The 22,739-nt window shown below is 39.9% G+C and overlaps 1 protein-coding gene across 2 annotated transcripts; it reads left to right on the top strand.

The window, feature by feature from the left end:
• The first annotated feature begins 96 nt into the window (after positions 1 to 96).
• LOC117290638 (RING finger protein 10-like) lies at positions 97 to 22,479 on the top strand. Of its 2 annotated transcripts, none has more exons than XM_033772152.1 (21): positions 97 to 530; positions 4,535 to 4,707; positions 6,754 to 6,953; positions 7,636 to 7,726; positions 8,590 to 8,647; positions 9,257 to 9,383; positions 10,206 to 10,339; positions 10,923 to 10,987; positions 11,419 to 11,472; positions 12,085 to 12,129; positions 12,735 to 12,795; positions 13,347 to 13,423; positions 13,781 to 14,198; positions 15,046 to 15,179; positions 16,148 to 16,265; positions 16,791 to 16,892; positions 17,852 to 18,037; positions 19,027 to 19,142; positions 20,303 to 20,423; positions 21,064 to 21,192; positions 21,767 to 22,479. In XM_033772152.1, the coding sequence occupies exons 1-21, from the start codon at positions 440 to 442 to the stop codon at positions 21,865 to 21,867; spliced, it is 2,601 nt and encodes an 866-aa protein (XP_033628043.1). In that variant the 5' UTR covers positions 97 to 439; the 3' UTR covers positions 21,868 to 22,479. The 2 variants fall into 2 exon arrangements, with proteins under 2 accessions (XP_033628043.1, XP_033628042.1); XM_033772151.1 differs by having other exon boundaries at positions 19,024 to 19,142.
• Positions 22,480 to 22,739: the final 260 nt, after the last annotated feature.

Raw genomic sequence — 22,739 nt, 5'->3', positions numbered from 1 at the left:
AGATAGAAACCAATGATAAAGGTACCGAGTACCAGGGATTACCTGCAATAATTGAACTTTGACCCTGTCGGGTGTATGAAGCCTCGTTTTCGGCGCGCATGTCGCCATAGAGAAGGTTTCGTCGTGAGAAATCGTGCTCAAATATCGCCAAATTTGGTCTAACGACCACGTTTGGGGCCATTCCGAGGAAAACCGAGTATACCTTGTGCTACCAAGCACACTTTGAGCCTATCAAAGGCTCATATTTGCGCATTTTCACCTTCACAATCCAAAACCAAAAATCTGCAGGAATCCAAAGTTTTTGGTTTCTTCATTTTTTATTCCAACATGGAGTGCTGAATTAGCTTCGCCATGTCTCATCAATTGAACCGTCAAGTTTTATCTCCATTTGGAGTGGCTGTGCGTGCAGTTGACTCGTTGTTTACCGCATCCTGTGTGGATGTTAGAGGAGAAAGAGATGGACAAGAGTGTTATCACAAATCGTTCTGCTTCGGCTGCAGCCAAGAATCCGTCCGAGCCAAGTAAAAAAGGTCAGAAACGATCCCCAAAATTGAATAAAATTGTAATAATATTTGTATTATTGTATGTGTTGGCGCGATCGGTCAATCTGCGATCATGCTGCGCTATTGAAAGATCTATTGGTCGCGCAGCAATCGGTCGATCGCGCATGATAAATGAACATCTTTAATTTATGCGATCGATCGATCGCGTACTACGAGTACTTTTTGCGCGATCAGCCGACCGTGCAGGAAAGGCTTTGCGGGATCTACTGATCGTGCGGGAATGGGTTTGCGCCATCGACCGATCGTGCAGGAAAAGTTTTGCGCGATCGACCGATCGTGCAGTAAGGGGTTTGCGCGATCGACCGATTGCTGGAATGGCTTTGCGCTATCGACCTATCGTGCAGGTAGACCATTCCTGCACAATCGGCCGATCGCGCCTAACAATTCCTGCATAATCAGCCGATCGTGCAAAACCATTCCTGCACAATCCGCTGATCAAGCCGAGCCATTCCCGCACAATCGGCCGATCGCGCCATCCATTCCCGCACGATCGATTGATCGCGCATGTTTGTTACGGATGTTGCACGATTGACCGATTATTGCGTGCTCGACCGATTGCTGCGCGACCAATAGATCTTTCAATAGCGCAGCGCGATCAGTTGATCGTGCAGATCGACCGATCGCGGCTAACATATGCATATAAAATGTGGTAAATGCTCATGGTGTTTTTTTATGGGATGGTTGGGGGGAGGGATGGTAATTAATCGGGATTCAAATAATCACATTTTGAAAAACTTTTGTATCCTGCCACCACTTTTTCGCGCGTTTATTGTAATTGTATGATTATAATAAGTTTATCCAATACCAATTTTCTTTTAAAAATGAGGGGTCTTTTTTGGTAAAAATAAAATGAGTGAAAAATTGGTGGCAAGATATGGAAGTCTTTCCGCCCTATCCATACTTTTTAAAATATTTTGTTTAATAAGTACTTTGCATTTCATTTTGGATAAATGTGTGCATCCAGCCACCTTTTTTAATTAATGTTGAACTTTATTTCCCTTTTATGAAAATCTTTCTCTTTGCTCTTTGTTTGACTAGTTGCGATAACGTAACCCTCCTCCGTCGTCGGGAAGAGTGTTGCGTTATTGCAACTACTCTTTGATTTGAGTTGAGTTTAGTTGAGTTGAGGTCTGAGGAATTGCTGAACATGCACATTTCATCGCGCGGAGGAAACTCTCACGCACTCGTCTGGAAAAGATAATGAAATGTAGCGAGCATCATTGACATTGTCAACATGACATTTTTAGGGCAATGCCACTTTGGCCTTGAATTTGTCAAATTTTGAAAGGGCACCAAGGCCATGGGGTAGGGCACCAAGGCCAACTTAAAATTTCAAAAAGGGCATGAAGGCCATAAAAAATAAAGATCATGAAACAATTTCTGTTCAGGTCCATGAAGGCTATTTTAATGAACCATTTCATTACTTTTGCTTTCCTTTAACAAAAAAACATCAAGTATTTTTAAATGTATTTAATTTTATTGATTAATGGGAAATAAAAGTATGCATCCATTTTTTGTTGCGATGGCCAGACGTAAACAATGAACTGTCACTTAACTGTGTGCAGCGGAGATTTTGTTGCGACGGCCGGACGTAAACAATGAGCTGTCACTTGACTGTGTGCAGAGCGGAGATTTATTCAACGGACATACATGTACATGTACCATACATGTACATGTACCTTTCATGTACATGTACATGATGCGTGATTTACGTAACATGGCCCACGTGCACAAACATGTACGAGTACCAGTGAACAAGCACAATACCAGTGGAATAGGCGGACGCCCAACCTCGAATGGAACCGAAATTGTGATTAGCTGGTACCCATCATGGACAACCTTGCGTGGGTACGCGTGTTGCAAGATGAGTACTGGCAGTGCGATTGTTCTCAAATGGTCGTTGCAAGTACATCCGGCCCGTGTATAAACTTCGAGTACACAATGTCTATGGATGCACGTCTGTCGTTCGTTCTGCATCGTGCACACACACATGCACTGCAGGGATATGCTGCCGTCCGTTTAAATTCCGTGTGATGAGCATTCAACCGACCGCGCTCTGTGTGCGTGTATTAATATAGAATGTACATGTAAGTGTTTGATTTTATGTAAGACGGATGGTGGTGTATCAAAACATAAATTTTGATCTCAAAAAGGGCACGGCGGCCATCGGAGAAAAAGGGCACGGCCTTTTTGGCCGCGAAAATGTCCGATTTTCTCGGGGCACCACGGCCAGTAAGCAGGGCACCGGCGGCCATGGCCGTCGTGGCCGCCGGGAAATTTGAGGCCTGCTGTCAACACCACCATCCACAAATAGAGAATAGACCAGGCAGCGATTTCACCAAACTCTCCTAACTTGGGATTAATCTTAGCACGTAGAGGACGAGTTAAGTTCCGTAGACATTGGGACGCATTGAACCCATTCCAAGTTAGGACGAACAACTCGAGATAGGATTAACCTGAAAATCGGCTGCAGATTTCTAATAATTTTGTTTTCATGATGTTGACGCTTTGTACAGCAGTTCAAAGTTTGCCTTTCTGTAAACCCTTCTGAAAAGGTACATGTAAGGGTATAATTTTACCAAGTAAACTAAGAATGATTAAGTGGTGGCAGTGTGCCTAATTTTAGCCATATTTTAAAATTGTTTGACTGTTTATGGGCGACAGTTAAAACTACATGTATACAATATGTTTGTTTTTTGTACAGTGTATGTAGAATTTTCTTTTCACCAGGATCCTTCACCAGTGGCAATGATGAAATAAATCTTCACTTTGATCTGTAAACTAATGTAGAAGAACACCAAAAACTGAGCCACCAAGGAATTCACAAATCAAGGAATACAGAAGGGTTCAAAATTGCTTTTCTAATAGTCCCAGCTACAAGGATTACTTACAGCAGGGTACGAAATTAAGAAAATTTGCTGGTTGCCCCCAGGGCAACCAGCAACTGAAAATAGGTTGCCCACAAGAAAAATAGGTTGCCCGAAAAAAAAGAGATAAAAGTAAGTCTTACTCTAACTCTTGACAAAACCAGCGTCGGTATCACTTCTTACATGTTTTGTGTTTTTACCCAACGTGAAACCAAACTTTAGGAGGCTCATTGTTATTCTTTGTGTCATGCAACTTTCGTAAATATTAGAACTGTCAGTGTCAACCACGCAAATTAAAGTAGCGAGTGGATCTGCGCTCACACATGCTCGCTAGCTGTTCCCACACGCTTGTTATGTGGCACCAGTGATCCCCGGAAAAGCGCAATTTCTAGAAAGCGCGTGTGCCCGCAGCCTCCATTCATCGTGTTTATCATTTGCAAGCTGGTCCCGCGCGCGGCACACTGTGCAGCATGACAACTGCGCGGCACCAGCGGTTGCTGGAAAGCGCGTGTGCGACCAGGATCAGCGATGCAAACGTTCAGTCCCAACTATAGAAATGACCCAACTATGTGTTTTGCTACACAGCAAAGATGGTAAGTAAAGGCCCATATATCTGCAGTTAGGCTGATTTTATAGTTGGGACAGAACAAGAACGTGAATTCCAATTGTAAATGCTGTACGTGTACCCTACGCACGTGCATTACTGTCCCGCTATTACCCCCACACAGCACTGCAATTTTAACCGCGCTGTGCCATCGCATATTATTTAATACGTGAATGATGATGCTGAAAAGTTCTCACATGGCTCGCGGTCCGGTTGACGTCGTGGAATATACAAAAATGGTTGAACATCATAAATATTTTTTGTGTGTGGAAAATTCAAACGATCTTTGGAGCTGGCACAATATAAGCAGGTTAGGCCTAAATTGTTGTTTTTCATAAGGTTGCCCGTCGGGCAACGGCGACACAATCACAGGTTGCCCGGATGATTTTTTGGTTGCCCCGGGCAACCGGGCAACCGTTAATTTCGCACCCTGCTTACAGGACTCAATACAATTGTTGTAAAACCTCAAATTAATTGTCTTTTCCCCTTTTAAATTCCAGATAATGGCCGCGGTAATGGAAGTGGACAAGGGTATAACAAGAAAAGAGATGTGCAATTTTCTAAGGGGGCTCAGGACCCCAGTCCCCAGCGCAGATCCAATCCACAAAGGTCTAAGGGTTTTGCTGATAAGAGGCCACGTAACCATAACAACTGGTCAGGCAGACGTGATGAGGTACGTGGGTCAGATCAAACCTATTTATTTTTTAACTCAACCATTTTAAATTCTACAAAACACACCATAAAAGTTTATTTAAAAAGTGCACATTCTAAAACACAAAACTCATGGCACTACAGCAATAGATGTGCATAAACATTGATTAAACATTGCAACCAGTTTTCTTCTCCAAGTTGTTTTCGACCTTCCATTTTTTCTCTTGCCCTCTTGTTGCCATGTCAAGACAGTCATGCCATGGTGATTGTTCTCATTTCTTAATAGTACACATATCAAGCCAGTTCCATCTTCTTTTGACCTTTGCACCAATTCTTTAAACTTGTGTTAAATTGTTGAGGTCTATAATTGAGATAATGGATGGCCAACAAATCTTCATAACCCCAACCCAAATATTTTCAGGCCTGGATTTACTTGGTGACCATTGCCTGTGTTTGCTGTGGTCTTGGCCTTGGTGCCCCTTCAAAAGATTCCCATCTATAGGCTTTCAAGAATATAATGTCCTTTGCAAAATGAAAATGGTTTCAAAGATGACATTCCACTTTTAAAGTCATTCCCTCTAACTCGCAAGTAGTATTATCAAATAGTTAACACATCATAGTGCATTCACTGTGCATTTAGTTGTACAAATAAACTTTGTACTTGACTGGTACGTTGTAGCAATGATAAAATAATTCTTCACTTTGATCTGTAAACTAATGTAGAAGAACACAAATACTGAGCTACATGTACCCATGATTTCATCAGAAATATCTTAACTCGCAGGGCATTCTGGCAAGGAACTGTACAATGTCCATCTAGTATGGACTCAAATATGTCCATTTGTTATTATGAGTGCTTTGTGGTCTAACAGTAAGAAAGCTCACAATTGGAAATGCATGGTACTCGTCGCGTTACAGCATCACATAGGGCCACTGATTTTCCGTTTCAGAAAAGTGCAAATTCCATTTGGCAAAAACATGAATTCCGTTTCAGGCACAAAAAATTCTGTTTCATGTTTTTTTTAATTAGATAAAAGGTTGTTTAATACCCAGGGACACACTTATAAAAATCAATTTGAGATAAGTTGCACTGTTAATGTTGACTTCGTAAGATGTTCATTTGAACTGACAAATTTCAAAAAAATACTTTTTTTATAATTGTGGATTATTTTGTATACTGAAGTCGATGAAACAAAAACATGTAGTCATGGTAAAAAGGTTGCACTGTGACTGCAGTATCAATGCACATGATGTGATAGACTTGATTCCAAGTCTAAAACTGCAGTTGATTCTCTGCATCAGCCACATTGTAGGCTAATGACAGGAGTGTATCCACAAGAGGGCGCTGTTTCAGCATGATCAAAGACTTGGGAACAAGTCTATGGACGTGACCATTCTCCATCCACAAACAAAATGTCAGCCATTTTGTTTTCGCTTTGGCGACAGAATGTTGACAGTTTACGGTTTTATTTTAGACCTTTCCGAGATGAAAAAACATTGTATGTGTTCTTATAGATCATAGGTAAGCTAGTTTGTGTATTATTGTTTGTAAAAGAGAGGGAGAAAATGCAATTTGGGTGAACAAAAAATGTTTAAAACGTGCCGCGAATAATGCCCTTCGCTTAACCATGTTAACAACGTGTGTACATCATGTGTGTAAACATTGAGGATGATGTGAAGTAGAACAGAATGATCCACGATTACGATCTCGTACTTTTTAATGGTCTGATTTCTGATGCCTTTTTAGTTTAACAAAAAGAATCTTAATAAAGAATGCAATTTCAATAGTTTTGGCGTCAAGAAAAATTTTTTAAAAAATCAAATTTTCTGAAATCCCGTTTTCCGTTTCAAAGGGCGGTTTCCGCGAATTCCGTCCGTTTTCCGCGATCGCGGAAAATCAGTGGACCTAAATACACTAAAGTAGGTGTACAATGATTGAACAACAACTAATTGAAGAAACTCGACTCGGTACATTGTGGCCCGAGTATTGTCCATGTACATGTAAGTAGCGATGTGGATGCATGTTTTATTCAATTTGTTGTTGTTTCTTATTCTTTGCGACCGTCAGGTGACAAAGGCTCAGAGTGCAGAGTTTGGTTCTGCGCTCACTCACGGACCCAAGAAGATGAATCTGACCCATTTGATAAACTTCACCATGGCCCCTAGGGATGGTGCGTCAGACTACACAACACCTGGAGGGTGGAGGGGTAGGAATAAGTGGACTCAACGCTACCCTCGGTACAACAAAGAACAGTTCCTTCAGGCCAAGTAAGTTATTTATCTAAATCTGTTTGGGCAACAGGGAGGACACCTGGGCAATATATTAACCAAGCATCCTCAATGTCACTGGTCATCGCCTCAGTGCCCATGAAAGGCAAGAATTTCTTGTGTCTATTATGCATTAGTGCACAATGCGTAAAAATTGAATCACACACCAGCAACGCACATATAAATGTACCCATATTGCGTACCGCTTTATCTGTAAAGAATGATTCAGTACTCAACTGTGTAAATCTCTTTGTTTTGAAGGATCCGCGCACTTTGCATTGCACACCATGCATGATGGACTCATTGATTTCCAATGTGTGTGTTACAGGTTTTTTTTGTGCAGGATGTTGAAGTTTCTCTTCACCAGTGGCAATGATGAAATAAATCTTCACTTTGATCTGTAAAATTAATGTAGAAGAACACAAAAAACTGAGCCACAAAAGATTTATAAGACAGCAACATCAATCTAAGCTCAATATCTTCACATGTGTGTAGGTCTACTGAGAAAATTTGGCAGTTTCTAATACTGAATGATTTTACAAGAAGTAAAAACGTAGTTGAACTTTTCAACCATCCTCAAATCATAGGAATTCAAATTTACAATTTGTTGATCATTGATTTTCATCACGTTCAGTGACACTGTCCATGTTTGCTGTTTATTAAATTGGTTTTTCTCCTGCAGTTGTCAGTTTGTGGTGAAGGCTGGCTGTGATTATTCCATACAGTGTAAAAATGCAGACAAGCTGGTAGATTGGGATCTCATTGAACAAGTGGTGAGAAGAATTTCTAGATTACAGTCTGTCGTTGTATGGTTTTGTGATGTTGGCAAGTCGTGGCCGAGCGATCTAGTTCACCTGACCCAAGCTTTGGTGCTGTCAGCAGCAGAGTGTGGGTTCAATACCCAGTCATGACACTTGTGCCATTGATTGAGCAAGGCACTTTGCCATCATTGCTTTGTACAAAGTTGGGAAGGAAGTGCATACTGCTCTATCAGCCAGGCTCCTAGTGGATGATAACCATGCCTACATCCTTACAGACAGTGAATGGGGGTAACCCTGTTTCAGCCCCAGGATTAGGTGGCAAAACGTGCCCTTGGTGGCGGTTGATTTGGGCAAATAGCCCAAATCAGTTATAAGTGTAGCCCTCACATTGAAATACTGGGCGACTTTGAAAAAGCAAAAAGCATCCCATTTACACTGGAAAACACTGTTAAACAACATTGAATTGAACCAAAGTGGATTGATTCGCACAGACAAACAACGTTGTTGTAGCATACACAACCAGGGCCCAGTTTCATGGCTCTGCCAACCGTAAGCACAGAATCGGCGCTTACGGAAACCGGGAATTCTGTGCTTACTGCAAGCGTATTTCACGGGTTAGCGGCGAATTTTGGCTGCTGCCATGGCTGCGCGTGCGTACTCCACGTTACTAGGCATTCTACGCTTAGAAGGCTAGTGCAGAATTTTGGCGCTTGCACGTAAGTGGGGGATAGTGATCGTAAGCGCAGAATTCAGCGGTAAGCAGAGCCATGAAAATGGGCCCTGTGTAGTTGAATGATTTCAAATGGTTGGTTACTTGTAAATGATACTGAGAGAATGGTGAACTTGATATTACTTTATTCGCCATCTATTTGCAGAGGATTCTTGGTCAGGAGGTTCCATCATGCCCCATCTGTCTCTACCCACCAACAGCAGGTTAGTATGCATATCTTGTCATTCACGATAACGTGTTAAGTGATTAGGACAAAATACATACCTGCTGACTATTCAGACTTAATTGGAATTGTCCAGATTTTTAGATTACAGGCCTCAAAAAAAGCTATGGTAAAAAGTGGGTGCCATTTGCTGGTGACCTCGGGGAAAATTGATTTTTGTACATTTCTTTTTAAAATACTACATCATTTGTATGTGTACATGTGATAAAGCATTACTCAAATGACTTCATGCATCACTTTTTGTGGATTCGTAAAACTAGTGTTCCTATTTCTGAGGTTTCAATGTTGTAAATATCAGGTTGTTAAGCATTAATATGTGGGTTTGAATCCTACTCGAATACCAGTTACCGTGCTTCTGTCACTGACCAAGACCCTTATCCATTATTGCGTATCTTCACTCATTCATCTTGTTGCCTTCCCTTTAACAAGTCTGCTGAGACATGCAATTTTCAGCCAATCAGCTGATTTCAGTGTCATAGTGAAAAACCGGCAACTTCTTTTTGCTCTAATCCATTTTCATCTCTGTTTAACAATTGCAAAGTGACATGTCTGTTTTGTTGTAAATACAATTTGGTTTATTCCTTTTTAGCTAAAATTACACGCTGTGGTCACATCTACTGTTGGACATGTGTACTGCACTATCTTGCTTTGGGTGACAGGACCTGGAGAAAATGCCCTATCTGCTATGAAGCGGTGCATGAGAAAGATCTGAAAAGGTACAGACAGTTGCAGAGCATTATCTGCCAACTAACATTTTGCATTGAACTTGGACTTGGTGCCCCTCAAAGAGATTCCCATAGGCTGTAAAGAGGTTCACAATGAAATTGTCCTTTGAACATGCCCTCTCAAAGATGAAGTTTAGAGCAGTTAAGACCATGTGCCATGTAGTTCCGAATGTACATTAACTTTGTACTTAAGTGGTAGCAATGATGAAATAAATCTTCACTTTGATCTGTAAATTAATGTAGAAGAACAAACGTACTGAGCTGCCCGGGATTTATGCAGAAATATCATTCTTAACTCATAAGGGATCCTGGCTAGGTACCAGGTCCATCTAAGTTCACTAGTCTATGGACTCAATCTGCCTTGTTGTTTTTGTCAATACAGGGCTCGGTTTTGGAAAAAAGAATTCTGGACCAGAAATTCTTTTATAAGACCAGAATCAAAAGGAGGACAAATATCTACACAGTTGATCAATAAAATACACTGTTTTTATTTGAACAAACCCTTAGAGAAGATTTGTATTCTTTTTTAGAATTTAAAAACATTTATCAGACACAAAATCAATATTTGAACATTCTTTTTTGTACTGGTAATTACATGAATTATAGTCAATACAAAGGTAAATTGAATTGAAAAACACTAGACAGCTGGACCTCTCTGGCCGTTTTACCAGCCCAATGCTGAAATCAATGGCATCGGGCCAGTGGTCCAGTGTAAATTTCAAGCCGTGCACTATAAGCTTTGGAGATTGCATTATGGTAGAACAATCTAGACCTAAAGAATTTAACAAACCACACCAATTCTTTGTTTTTCAGTGTTATTGCCAAGGCAACCCATGGATACAGCCAGGGTGATGAGATAACCTTCCGTCTGATGAAACGAGAGAAAGGCTCTGTTGTCACTCAGCCTCATACTACCAGGGAGTATGGGAAACTCTTTACCATAGAAGGTATGTACAACCAGAGAAAATGTACCAGGGGTCACTTTCACAAAGAGTTAGGACTCGTCTTATCTCGAGTTAGGACGAGTAACTCGTCCTAACTTAGGATTAATCTTAAGGTCTGCATGCTACAGTGCAGGGTTGGGACTCGTCCTAAGTCCTAAGATTAGTTTTAAGTTAGGAAGAGTTTTGTGAAATCGACGGCAGTACTTTTGGGATTTATTTTCTTTTTATAGCTGCTGTGATAAAGACCCTGGGTCTTAATGGGGAAGGTTTACATTTCTTGATCACTCTTAAAATTAATGGCAATAAAAACCAACAGCAGCTGTCATTTTTAGATCTGTTTTACTTCAAAGGCTTACCTCACGCATTAAAGTAATGTGTTTTGGAAACCAAGCTTCCTAAAAAATGGTTGACTTCCCACAAGTCGTGCATAGTCTGTACAATCAGTGTTTTGTTTGAAAGCTGCTTAAGAAGTTAAAAAAGAAGTTTAAAAGTTATTTTTAAAGAATCTTGTTTTGCTCCAACGCTTCTAATAATTGAGCCTGAGCTATCTTGTACATAATGAACATGTGTTTGGTTGCCTACTCAGATGACCCAAGCAGCACGTGTATGGTTAAGCTGCTGCTAGCGACCCCTGAGCAAGTCAAAGAGATGGTAAGAACACTGACCCCTTGCCGCGTTCTCTCTCTCGTCCACTACAAACCATTTCAAACATTGCATTTTTTTTCTCTGCGCATAACGACTGTATGTTTTCTCCCACTTATTGTTAACACATTAAACTGATAGAGTGGGACAGTCAAAAAATTATGGTTTTTACCCATATACACCGATGCGTGTTAGCACTGTATACTCAGTACTGTCCCGAGTTCTGTGAAAAAAAACCACCAGGCATATTACTCGTTTCAGATTCAAACCCACGACCTTTGCAATTCTAGAGCATCATTAAGATTGCCCAGTAGCTAGAGGCAGATCGAATCCTTTATTTCTTTAGCTGCGGGTACCGCAACACTTTTGGAAATAAGTAATGATAAGTACACCTGTAGCCTATATATAAAGACTTAAGTATTATTATTTGTTATTGTTAGATTATCGAACCAGAGAGGGCTGCCTTATTGACTCAAATTCAGGAGAACGATGGGGTACGTATCCATAACCACAATGACTTATATCACCAATGGTATTGAAATGTTTTCTGTCAACAATAACAACTTTTTACGAATATAAGGGTTCCTTCATTCTAATGGAATTTAACTTAAATGTAGAGTTTCAGTTGTATATCTATAGAATCACATCTAGAGTTGTGCCTGTTGATTTTGCTGAACGGTTATTCTGAACTTGTGTCGTCTGGTTTATAACTGTTTGTACGATTCCAATCTGAACTACAAGCTGATGTCAATACACTTTCCAAGATCTATCAGGATGAAAAACAAAACAAAAAAACTATAGCCAAACGGTTTGAACCAGTTAACTGTCCCAACCCAACCCAATACACGGCAGACATTTGTATACCCGGTCTTTTCCCTAACCCCCCCCCCACCCCGCCATTAAGAAATAAGTATTTATTTGTTTATAACCTGCAAACCTTACTTAGTTAGCGATTTCTAGCCCTTTTCGTTATGTATCGCTTCATATCAATTCTACTTGAATTAAAGGATGAGTATTGGTATTATAAAATAATTAAAACCTGCAGCTGTCAGTTATAAATTTATGGAAAAAGTCATGTTTTGTATATCAACCACTTTAAAATACAGGATTTAGAGGACAGCTTCCCTTTAGCAGCTCTGGAAATGATCAAGGTAAGTTACATAATTATACATGGTTTGCCATAATATAAGTGTTGGTTTTATTATTGTTTCATACACCCATTTGTAAACAAGAGAACTGAAAACAGAGATGGCCCTATTGTGTCCAACCATCTAGTTGTCCATCTTTTTGGAAATGAAGATTCTGTTAATAATATTGATGATAATATTAAGTAATACAGAATATGTGTATAGCGCTGATACAAAGAACAGATCGCTTTACAGGAAATGCAAACAAAAACATGATTAAATAACTGACTGAAGGAACAAAAACAAAAAACAAACAAATTAGGGTTGATCGCAGGACAAGATTGCCTGAAGGAGACGTTTGAATACAAACATCGAGATTGCTTCTCTCAGACAGGCAGGAAGCTCACTCCATAGACGCTGGGCAGCAACAGCAAATCAGCTATACCATACCCAGCCTTCATTCTAGTTCTGGAAACAGGAAGCATGGTCGTATCGACTGATAAGCCGAGTTAGCAGTTTCATCTTTAAATTTAGACAACCCATTTTTCAGTATATTCATTTGTGTACTGTACAATCTGTGGCAATATCATCAGAGTCTAATGGTGCTTTTATTTAAATCTCGTACTTAGGAAAGAGAACAAAGCATTCATAATGTGAAGAAAATTCAGAAACTATCCTCTGCTGTTGTAGGTGAGTAGTCTGCATCTTCCATTTATTACTTCTTCTTTATCTGGACTTTCTTAGAACTCAAACGCCTAGATTTTTAGCATGAGTTGTCAAAAATGTATCTTTCTGATGTTTGAATGGTAGTGATCACAAGTGAATTCATAGTCAAACGAAGTGACATTTACACACTAAAAAAAGTCAAAGTTATAAACCACAAGGGAAACTGACACATGTAAATTTGGCAGACCAACAGCATTTAGTAGTTATCTGGGAGATTGTTGGTCCAAACACTGCTCTAGTCAATATTTCTTTGTTCACCCAAAATTTACTCAAACATAGATTGACACATTTTAAATGCTTTTGTTATTACATCACATATACAAAGTATGAGCTTTTTAAACATGTCCGTTGCCTGGTTTTTAAACATGTCCGTTGCCTGGTTTTTAGCAGCTCACAGGGCAAGTGGAGTTTGCAAGCCTGTGCCATTTTTTCCAAACAATGTCCCACTACAAATGCGAAGTGGTTGATTGATTGATTGATTGATTGATTGATTGGATGTTATTTGTTGTTAACAGGATTGAACCTACAAGATGATCAAGAGCAAGAAAAGCATCATGAAGAAGCATACTCTGGTCTATCACCTCCTTGTAATGTAAGCTTGAGATTTATTTTTCTGAAAGACTGGCTGTCATGTGTTATTCAATGGACCAATAAAACCATACTTTGTAATACCGTAAACAAAAAACAAGTGATGTCAAAATTTTGACTTTTAGTTAAATAAGCGCCATTCAATTCTATTGAGCAATGACGTATGTACAATCATAAAGACAAATGAGATAAATCTTCTCTTATATTATACAGTATGTCTGATGGTGCTTGAAATGAAAATAGTATGCAGTAAACAGTAGGCCTATGGTAACTATTCTAGTCTGTGGTCTAATGGTATAGACATCTGCTCTAGCAATGCAAAGGTCATGGGTTCAAATCCTAATCATTATCTCTGTCGTAGAATTACAAGCACTACTCTTCAGCCTTCTCTGACGAAGAGCATGATCCTGAAGAACACAATGCTGGCCGTCACAGTCCGATTCTAGAAGGCTTCACCATCGAAGAACCTTTCCAAGACTACTCCACATCTCGCAACGCTAAAGGGACACCGAGCAAGATGGAGCACCAGTTGCCGTCTGTTGGTGGATCAGATGCAGCGGGGACGCCGGTCCAAGCAGAAGGCCAGTTGCAAGACAGTACTGATGAGAGCGTTGTCAAGGGCGTGGTCGAGGGCGTGGTCGAGGGAGTGTCCAAGGATGATGAAGAGGTGGGAAGAGAAAGTCCCGTCCCGACTAGACAGAGGCGCGAGCAACTAGAGGGGGCGTCAGCTTCGGCAGAACGGAGTGAAGGCAAGGGACATGTATACTACTTCTATCAAGGTATGTTTCTATTGATTACAGTTGTTTAAATGATGTTCTAACTTTGCCATTTAAATTTCTATTTTAATACACATTCATTTGTCTAGGATTTCAACTTTTGTGTTTTGCTAACCCGAGATAGTAAATATAAAGTACATCACACGTTATACTTATTTATGAGGTATCAAACCACAAGGGAAACTGACTGGGTAAATGTTTTTAAAATGATTTGGGTTTGAACACAAATTGACTTCAATGGGATTTGAACCAATGATCTCCGGGTTAATGTGCCGGCCCTCTAACTAAGCTACCAAGCCATATGTTGGCGGTTTCCCTACTTTGTCATTTATCTCTGTTCTGGGAAAATGATAGTTGATAATGAAAAGGCGATAACGGTTTAAGAAATAATATACATACACATGTACAACGAGTAGGTTGGTTTCTGTTGCTTGCTCAGAGGGTAAAATTCGAAGTGCGGGGGGAGTGCGTGTGCACTCGAGCTTTATATACAGAGAAACGCACATGGCGTGACGTACAGAAAATAATGGTCGCGGGCCACCTGGGCGTGTTTTACGGGACAAAAGAACTTATATAACTGTAAGGGCTGCTACACCAGTCAATGTGATCCCTCAATGGCACCCTCGAACAGAGATATTGACTAATAAATAGGGAGACAGGTAGATAGTTCAGTTGGTAGAGCGCCTGCGCATTGATCTGGAGGTTGTTAGTTGGTTCAAATCCCACTCAAGTAAATTTGTCTTTGTTCAACCCCAAATTATTTCTGAGGTTAGTACATAATTGATGCCAATTGAGAACAATTGAAACTCATGAGAGATTTATGTTATGTTTTGTTGTTGTATGTATACAGCGGTGGACGGCCAACATTTGTATCTACAGTCACTGAATGTAAGCTGTTTGATTAGGGAGTATGGAAGCTTTGCTCAGTGCCCGGAGACCATCACTGCTAAAGTAGTTGAGATTGAACACATGTCAATGAATGAGGTAAGTAGAATTGATTTGTAGTTTAAAGGCAGTGGACACTGTTGGTAATTACTCAAAATATTTGTTAGCATTTGATAGTATAAAACATTGCGAGAAACGACTCCCTCTGAAGTAACGTAGTTTTCGAGAAAGAAGTAATTTTCCATTAAAATATTTGAATTTGATTTCAAGACCTCTGAATTAGATTTTGAGGTCCTGAAATCAAGCATCTGGAAGCACACAACTTCGTGTGACAAGGGTGTTTTTTCTTCCATTATTATCTCACAACTCCGACGACCAATTGTGTTCAAATTTTCACAGGTTTGATATTTTGTGCATATGTTGAGATACACCGAGTGAGAAGACTGGTCTTTGACAATAACCAAAAGTGTCCAATGTCTTTAATTAAACACAAAGTCTTTTCGCTTTTTACAAAGAGTAACAATTTAGTGATTCAACAGGAGAGGAAATTCAAGGTTTATACCGCAGATATGACAGAGAGACACCTACTGTAGTGCATAATACTCGAGTTGAGAATATGAGTTCCAGTCATTGCACTTGTGAGACCATATTGAGACCATGAGAGACCATAGCGGCTGGTTGTAAGCGGCTTCTACTGAAATGCCCATAGCAGCCACAAACAGCCACAAGATTTAACCAACTTAAGGCACGGTCACACTGGCCTCAATAACGAGAAAGAAAACAAGAACATTTACAATGCACGCCTGCGCTTATTCTGCGTGGAACAATCCAACCAATAGAATGTGTTCTCTTCGCATCGTGATTGTTATCGTTTTTGTTATCGCTGCAGTGTGATTCGGCCTTTATGCTCAAACAAGAACATAAGTAGGAGGTTAAATAAAAAGTAATGTACAGAGTTGACATTTGCCAATGTTCCTATGTTAACAAAGAACCAACTCTAAAACAAACATATTTTTCTGGGTTTAAAATTTTTTTTTTTTCGATGTCTCTATTTTTTTTGTCATCAGGCTCTTCGTCATCGTTTGCGTTATTTGTTCCATCTACCTCTGACTTGTGAGTTTGGAATCTGTGAGCTGGAATTCAAACCTCCAGTGGTGTCCAGGGAAACCATACAACACTTTGCTGGTGGGTAAAACAGTTTTGTTCAAATTATATTCTTTATCCTTGATCAATGAAATCTTTGCGGTACCCGCTGCAAAGGATTCAAACTGCCTTTATCAATTGGGCTAGCTCTCTGGTCTAGTGGCAAGATAGCTGCTCTAGCAATGCAAAGGTAATGGGTTCGTATCTCACCCAAGTGATGTGCCTGTGGAAATTCTTTTTTACAGAACTCAGGAGAGTAATACAAATCGGTGTTAAGGCCTGGTCCCACTGCAGCAAAACTAAAACGATAACGACCACGACGCAAAGAGAACGCATTCTGTTGGTTGAATTGCTCCGCGCAGAAAACGAACACGCTCTTTCAACCAATTGAATGCGTTCTCTTGCGTAGTTATCGTTATCGTTCTTGTTATCGCTGCAGTGGGACCGGGCCTTCAAGGTTGAAAAAACAATTGCTATTTTTGTGTCTAAAAGTTATGTCAGTGGTCTTTATGATGAATATGATAAATTTCAACAACAAATTTTTGTTTTGTTTTTTCATGTTTTTAGGTGATTTTCAGAAGAGAAAAAAGGCGCGGGAAAGGAAAGTCCGCAACGAGAAGAAACAGGAACGCAAGATGCAAATTCGAGAGAACAAGAAGAATGGAAAGTGTAAGGGAATAATTGTAATGTCATAGCAACACTTAATTTATTGTACACATACCGCTCAATAGTGATTGCTTAAGATAACACCTTTTCAATCAATCAACATTTATTTCCATACAAACACAATATACAAATACAAACAATAGGATGTTACAAGACTGAAAACTGTATTGAGGCATGGCCCATTAAAGCAAAGCTTGTAAGCTGGGATGCCTTTTACAAAACAAAGGAAGGTAATAAGATCATTTAAATTATAAAACAAAGCGTATAGTAACAACAATAACATCAAAACGAGACGGATAAACGAAACGCAAAAAAACAAAACACCCAACCAGACAAACAAACACCTCAAACTAACACCTCAAACTAACACCTCAAACAAACAAACAATACAAATACCACAAGACGGCCACGACGATAGAACTAAACCAAAATAATGACAGAATCACAACTATGTTACATAATGGGAGACAATGTGTTTTTTGAAGGAGGCTTTGAATCGACCAACAGAGGACTGCGAGCGAATTCGCCTATCAATTGAATTCCAGAGGCGGAATTAAAACATGAGCTGAGTGTGTGTTATGTTTTTCCATCATTTTCATCTCTAACTCAAATGCATTAATTTAGGAAGGCTTAGCGGTTTAGAGTACCAAATTCAAAGTCATCAGGGTATGGGTTCGAATCCCAGCCGTGGCACTTGTTTCCTTGAGCAAGGTGCTTTACCGTAGTTGATTCTCATTACCCAGCGGTATAAATGGTACCTGCGAGGGAAGAAGTTGACATGAAAAAGCCTTCAGAGGGCCGCAAAAACTGTATACTCCCTAGGGAGCTGAGGAAGAGTGAAGATATGTTGTTGGCCCATTGACCAGGGCACTAATGTAAGCGCATTGAAACGGTTATTGTCAAATGCGCTATATAAGAAATGGTTCTTACTAATTTTTATTTTTTCTTCTTCTGATTTGTAGATCCGACACCCAAGTTTTCCTTGCAGAGTAATACTCAGTTCCCCACCTTTGGGTTAGACTCTATGCCGGCCGATGTTTCTCACGCTGTGTCATCAGAAAGGTCATCTGCCGTTGCATCACCAGAGTCCACTGTGTCCTCCTTGGGGTCACCAACTGAGCTTAGCCAGGAAGAGGCTGGATATGGAGGTAAGACAGACTCCCTGCCTACCAAACTTGTTAATCTCACCCCCAAAATGTAGTCACATAACACCTGGGCCCAATTTCATAAAGCTGTTAAGTAGAAATAGTTGGAACAATGTAGAATTGTTTTACTTTTGCCTGGTACCTAGTTTCTGCTAAGCAAGATTTGTCTGTGCATAGCACATTTTTGTACTTACAAGCTTCATGGAATTAAGCTCTGGGCCCAATTTTATAGAGTTGCTTTAGCACAAAAAAGTGGCTAAGCATAAACAAAATTATGCTGACCAGAATAAGGATACAAGCCTAACTACCATGTCACACATACTATTTGTGAGTGGTATTCTGCTCATTTTTGCTTAGCAAGAAATTGTTCAGCAACATTTTCTGCTTAGGCAGCTCAATAAATGGGTCCCTGTTCTTGAATCCTTGCATTGGCTGCCTGTAGCAAAACGCATAACCTTCAAAGTTCTGTTGCTGGTCCACCATACAATTTATGGCTCCTTGCCATAGGTTTGGGTGCCAGCCCTAGAACTTGTATCAAGCTTTTTCCTTCGGAGGGGAAATGGCTTCCTTGGCCCCAATGGTTTTGTAGAACTCGTAAGAGGAGTTAACCATGTTGTTAGTGGCATGGTTGGCTGCAAGCTGCATCACAGCACCTTATTACCAGGCAATTTCTTTGTATATTACGATCATGAAGTTGTGTGCTTTGAGATGCTTGATTTCGAGACCTCAAAATCTAATTCTGAGGTCTCTAAATCAAATTCGTGGAAAATGACTTCTTTCTGGAAAACTACGTTACTTCAGAGGGAGCCGTTTCTCACAATGTTTTCTACTATCAACAGTTCTCCATTTCTCGTTACCAAGTAAGACTTTATGCTAATAATTATTTTATATTCTTTAATTGTTTTATTACCAATAGTGTCCACTGCCTTTAAAAGGTGCTTTAAAAGGCCTCAAAGAGCTAATGGTTGATTTTAATGTTATTTATCCAGCAGGTAGTCAGTATGGGCATGATGTTGATAGCACCGGTGGGCCATCACCGATTGTTGGAAGCTGGGCTTCAACTGCCAGCATGGAGGAGTCTGGTGCCTCTTTACGATCATTTGCACAGGTAAGTTATATAATAATAACTAATTCTTCTAAAATATGTATGATTTGAGGCATTGCATGGTGAGGTATCAATATATATTTGGTTTGCAGTAACTCCATGTGTGTATCTACCTGCCAGGTACAGTTTGTTCATTTAGAGACCTGTCTTGCTATATAATTTACTACCGCGGAGTAGATGTTTCGGGAGACTTCACAGTTCTGAAAAGAACTGTCCTGCTTTTTAGCGACTCCCTGGGTGGAAGGTAGAAACTCGGCTGGGACTTCTACTTTAGCCAATTAAATTTGGTCTACTTTAGCCAATTAACATTGGTCTCAACGTTTTGACTAGCTTGCTCTAGTCGTTGCTAGTTGATTTTTTGCATCAGGGATAAAGAATATAATTTGTTTTACCCTTTTCTTGATGATTATTTTAAAGCACTGTATACTTGGTCATTGGGCCAATAACATAATAAGATGTTGTGCATAAAAGAAGGAGACCTCAAGGCAAAGTATGTCTTTGGTTTTTGGAATCGTTAGATTGTTTATAAATGTAAATATATACAATAAGACTAACCTGTGAAAATGTCATTTCAAAACGTTGCAATGTTCTTGGGATTATGCCAATTAGTTACTCAATCTGAGACACACGTTATGCAGAAACCATTTGCTGAATGAAATGTTTTTGAATCCTAGTTTTTAAAACTACATTCCTTTGAATGGATTCGTTTTTAAAAATGTTAATACATTATCAACAGCTGCAGTGCTTCTCACCAAGGAAGTATTAAGGTCATTGATATTTTAATTTATAAAGTAATCATTAAAGGTTTAAACCATGTGAACTTTGTTAACAATAAGTGTGACCTTGTACATTCTTTGGCTAGTCTGGCAGGTAAGATACTGCACTGGTCATATGGGAAAGTTAACATTCTGTGTCATAATTTCCACATAAATAAGCTGGACAAGTTTTGAGTTGTGCCCACTTTCATCATATTAAAAGTTGATAAGAATTAGACAGCGCAATCGCCATAAAATATAAGATTTTATGTTTTCTTCCATTAGGCTGTGTACAAATCGTGCCTGCAGGAAGTCCAGGCTTGGTGGCTCTTTTGTAAACATGTGATGTCACAGGTCACATCCTCTATAAACCCTCCCTTTATCCATTTTATTTGTATTGTTCGTTAGATGCTTCGTGAAGGGAAAACAAAGCCAGAGACCAGCAGCTGGCCTAAGATTGTCAAAGCAGGCAGTGGAGGGACGGAGAAAACTCTGGATGAATGGAAGATTCGTAAACCGTCTGTCACAGGTACGTGACTTTCCTGTCAATTTGTTTCCAAGTGTTGTAGTTACTGTTAAGTTATATTTATGGCGTGTTGTGGCTGATCGCTCTTGTTCACCAGACCCAAGCCCTGGTGTTGTCAGCAGCAGAATTTGGGTTTGAATCCCGGTCCTGACCCTTGAGCAAGGCACATAACCATAAGTGCTTCGTAGAAAGTTGGGAAGTCGGTGCATTCTGCTCTACCAGCCAGGCTCCTAGTGGATGATACCCTTGCCTACATCCTTACAGACTGTGAAGGGGGTAACCCTGTTTCAGCCCCAGTAGTAGGTGGCAACATGCCTCTTGTGGAGATGACTTGGGTCGACATGGTCGATCGCTCAAATCAGTTAAGGTTAGCCTTCACCTTGGAGTGGCCACCTGGCTTTATGCTATAAAGGATCTCTTAAAATTTCTTTTTTTTTTAAATAAAGAAATATGAAGTTGCGTTGAATTCTTATGGATTAAGGTGTGTGTACAAAGATGGCATTCCATTGTCTAATCATCGTTTTACCTCTAAGATGGTGGCTTGGTGACCAGAGTGGATAAAGTCCATTGAATTTAATCCAGTGGGAGTAGCTTAGCAACAATATATTGGAAGACATTTTGATGATCTACTTGTATGTAACAGGGCCTGACGGAAGTGATGATAGCTCCAATGAAGACTACGCCCCAGTACCACAGTACAAAGATGCCTTCAGTGATGCTATACAAGCTGCATTAGACAAAGCTGCTATGGAGGCTGCTTCCCGTAAGACAGGTCAGTCAACTGTACACATTTAAGTCTAGGTACTAGACTTTCTTAAGTACTTCGAGACTTTCTTCTAGAGGTGTTAGGTGCTATATAAAAACAGTTGCTATTACTCTTATACAAGAGATTGTCATTGTGTACACCAACTTGAATTATGATAAAGGAACATAACAGAATTGGTAAGACAAAAAACTTGTCTGAGATCACAGTTTTCCATCAAATGTACACTGTCTAATGATGATGATAGTAGAAAACATCTCTTTAAATATTTATTTTTGAAAAAGTCATATTTGATAAGAAATTAATAGAACCATTTTCCCATTTGGAGTTTATCGCTCTGTGAGCGTTTTACTTAGTTTTTGTTTGCAACAATGTGCAAAATGTGAAATCGGTTCTACACTATTTTCTTGTGACCCAGATCGGTCTCGTACTTCTACAGGTTTGTCAGTGTGGTGGATTACATAAAGTGCTTACACTGCCAGCAACTAATGTGTGGTTCCACTGTATTGCTCAGCCACTCACAGTCAAAGGTGAAGTAAAAAAATTTAAAAAACGACTATAATTTTGTTTTTCTCCTCTGCAGATGATGACATAACTTCATCTCCTGGTTCCGGAAAGAGGGGCAAGAAAGGCAAGAAGAAACATCAGCTGCTTTTCTCAACCGCTGGACCTAGGTTCAAATAACCACCGTGGATTTAAATTGTAATCCACATCAAATGACAATTATGTCCACTTTTATAGAGCTGCTTATTAAGCACAAAAAGTTGCTCAGCACAACAAAATTATGCTTACCAGAGTAAGGTTACCAGCCGAACTACCATGCCACAAGTACAATTCATGACTGGTATCTTGATCATTTTACTTAGCAAAAAATTATATGGAAAGGTTTGCAGTAACACCATGTAATGATTATCTCTAAATGAGTTGGGGTGGGTTCTGAAAAAAATCTGTTGGTTTCAGTCAGTATGCTCTGATCGTCTTCTTGAAAAAATTTTTTGTTAAGGACTATTCTCTGCTGAAGCAGCTCTATGAAATTGGACCGTGGACATTGGTCTGTGTATTTGACCACCTGAGGGCGCTGCAATGAACTTCCATAGACCTTTTCGCAAATACCCATTGCACAATCGCTGACTGTTGAATGAGGTGCCTGCTGGTCTAGCTATGGATCAAACTTGATCGCTAGCTAGACCACCTTACACACGCACGTACCAAGTATTTGTGATAAGGTCTATTGGGTAACAGATTCCCCTTTAAGTAGGATTTGAAACTTTGCATAGTGGAGATAAGATATAGAAGAGCTTGCGGTAACACCATGTAATAATCTCTAAATGAGTTGGGGTGGTTCTGAAAAGAACCATTGGTTTAACTCTCCCTTTGATTCCCCTTTGACAATGGTCAATATCATTTTCTGATGTTGAATCCCCTCCGATACTGTTGTCAGTTAAAACACCCAAGGACCAGTCAGAATTCTGTCAAACTAGTCCAGCTGGCTGGTTAAATGCTTGCCATTGCTACACATAAACCACTGATTCAAATCACATAGTCCCATGCTAGTT

The sequence above is a fragment of the Asterias rubens genome, chromosome 5 (assembly GCF_902459465.1).
Source record: "Asterias rubens chromosome 5, eAstRub1.3, whole genome shotgun sequence".
NCBI lineage: Eukaryota > Metazoa > Echinodermata > Asteroidea > Forcipulatida > Asteriidae > Asterias > Asterias rubens.
The sequence above is the reverse complement of the archived record's forward strand: the minus strand, read 5'-3'. Positions and strand labels throughout refer to the sequence as shown.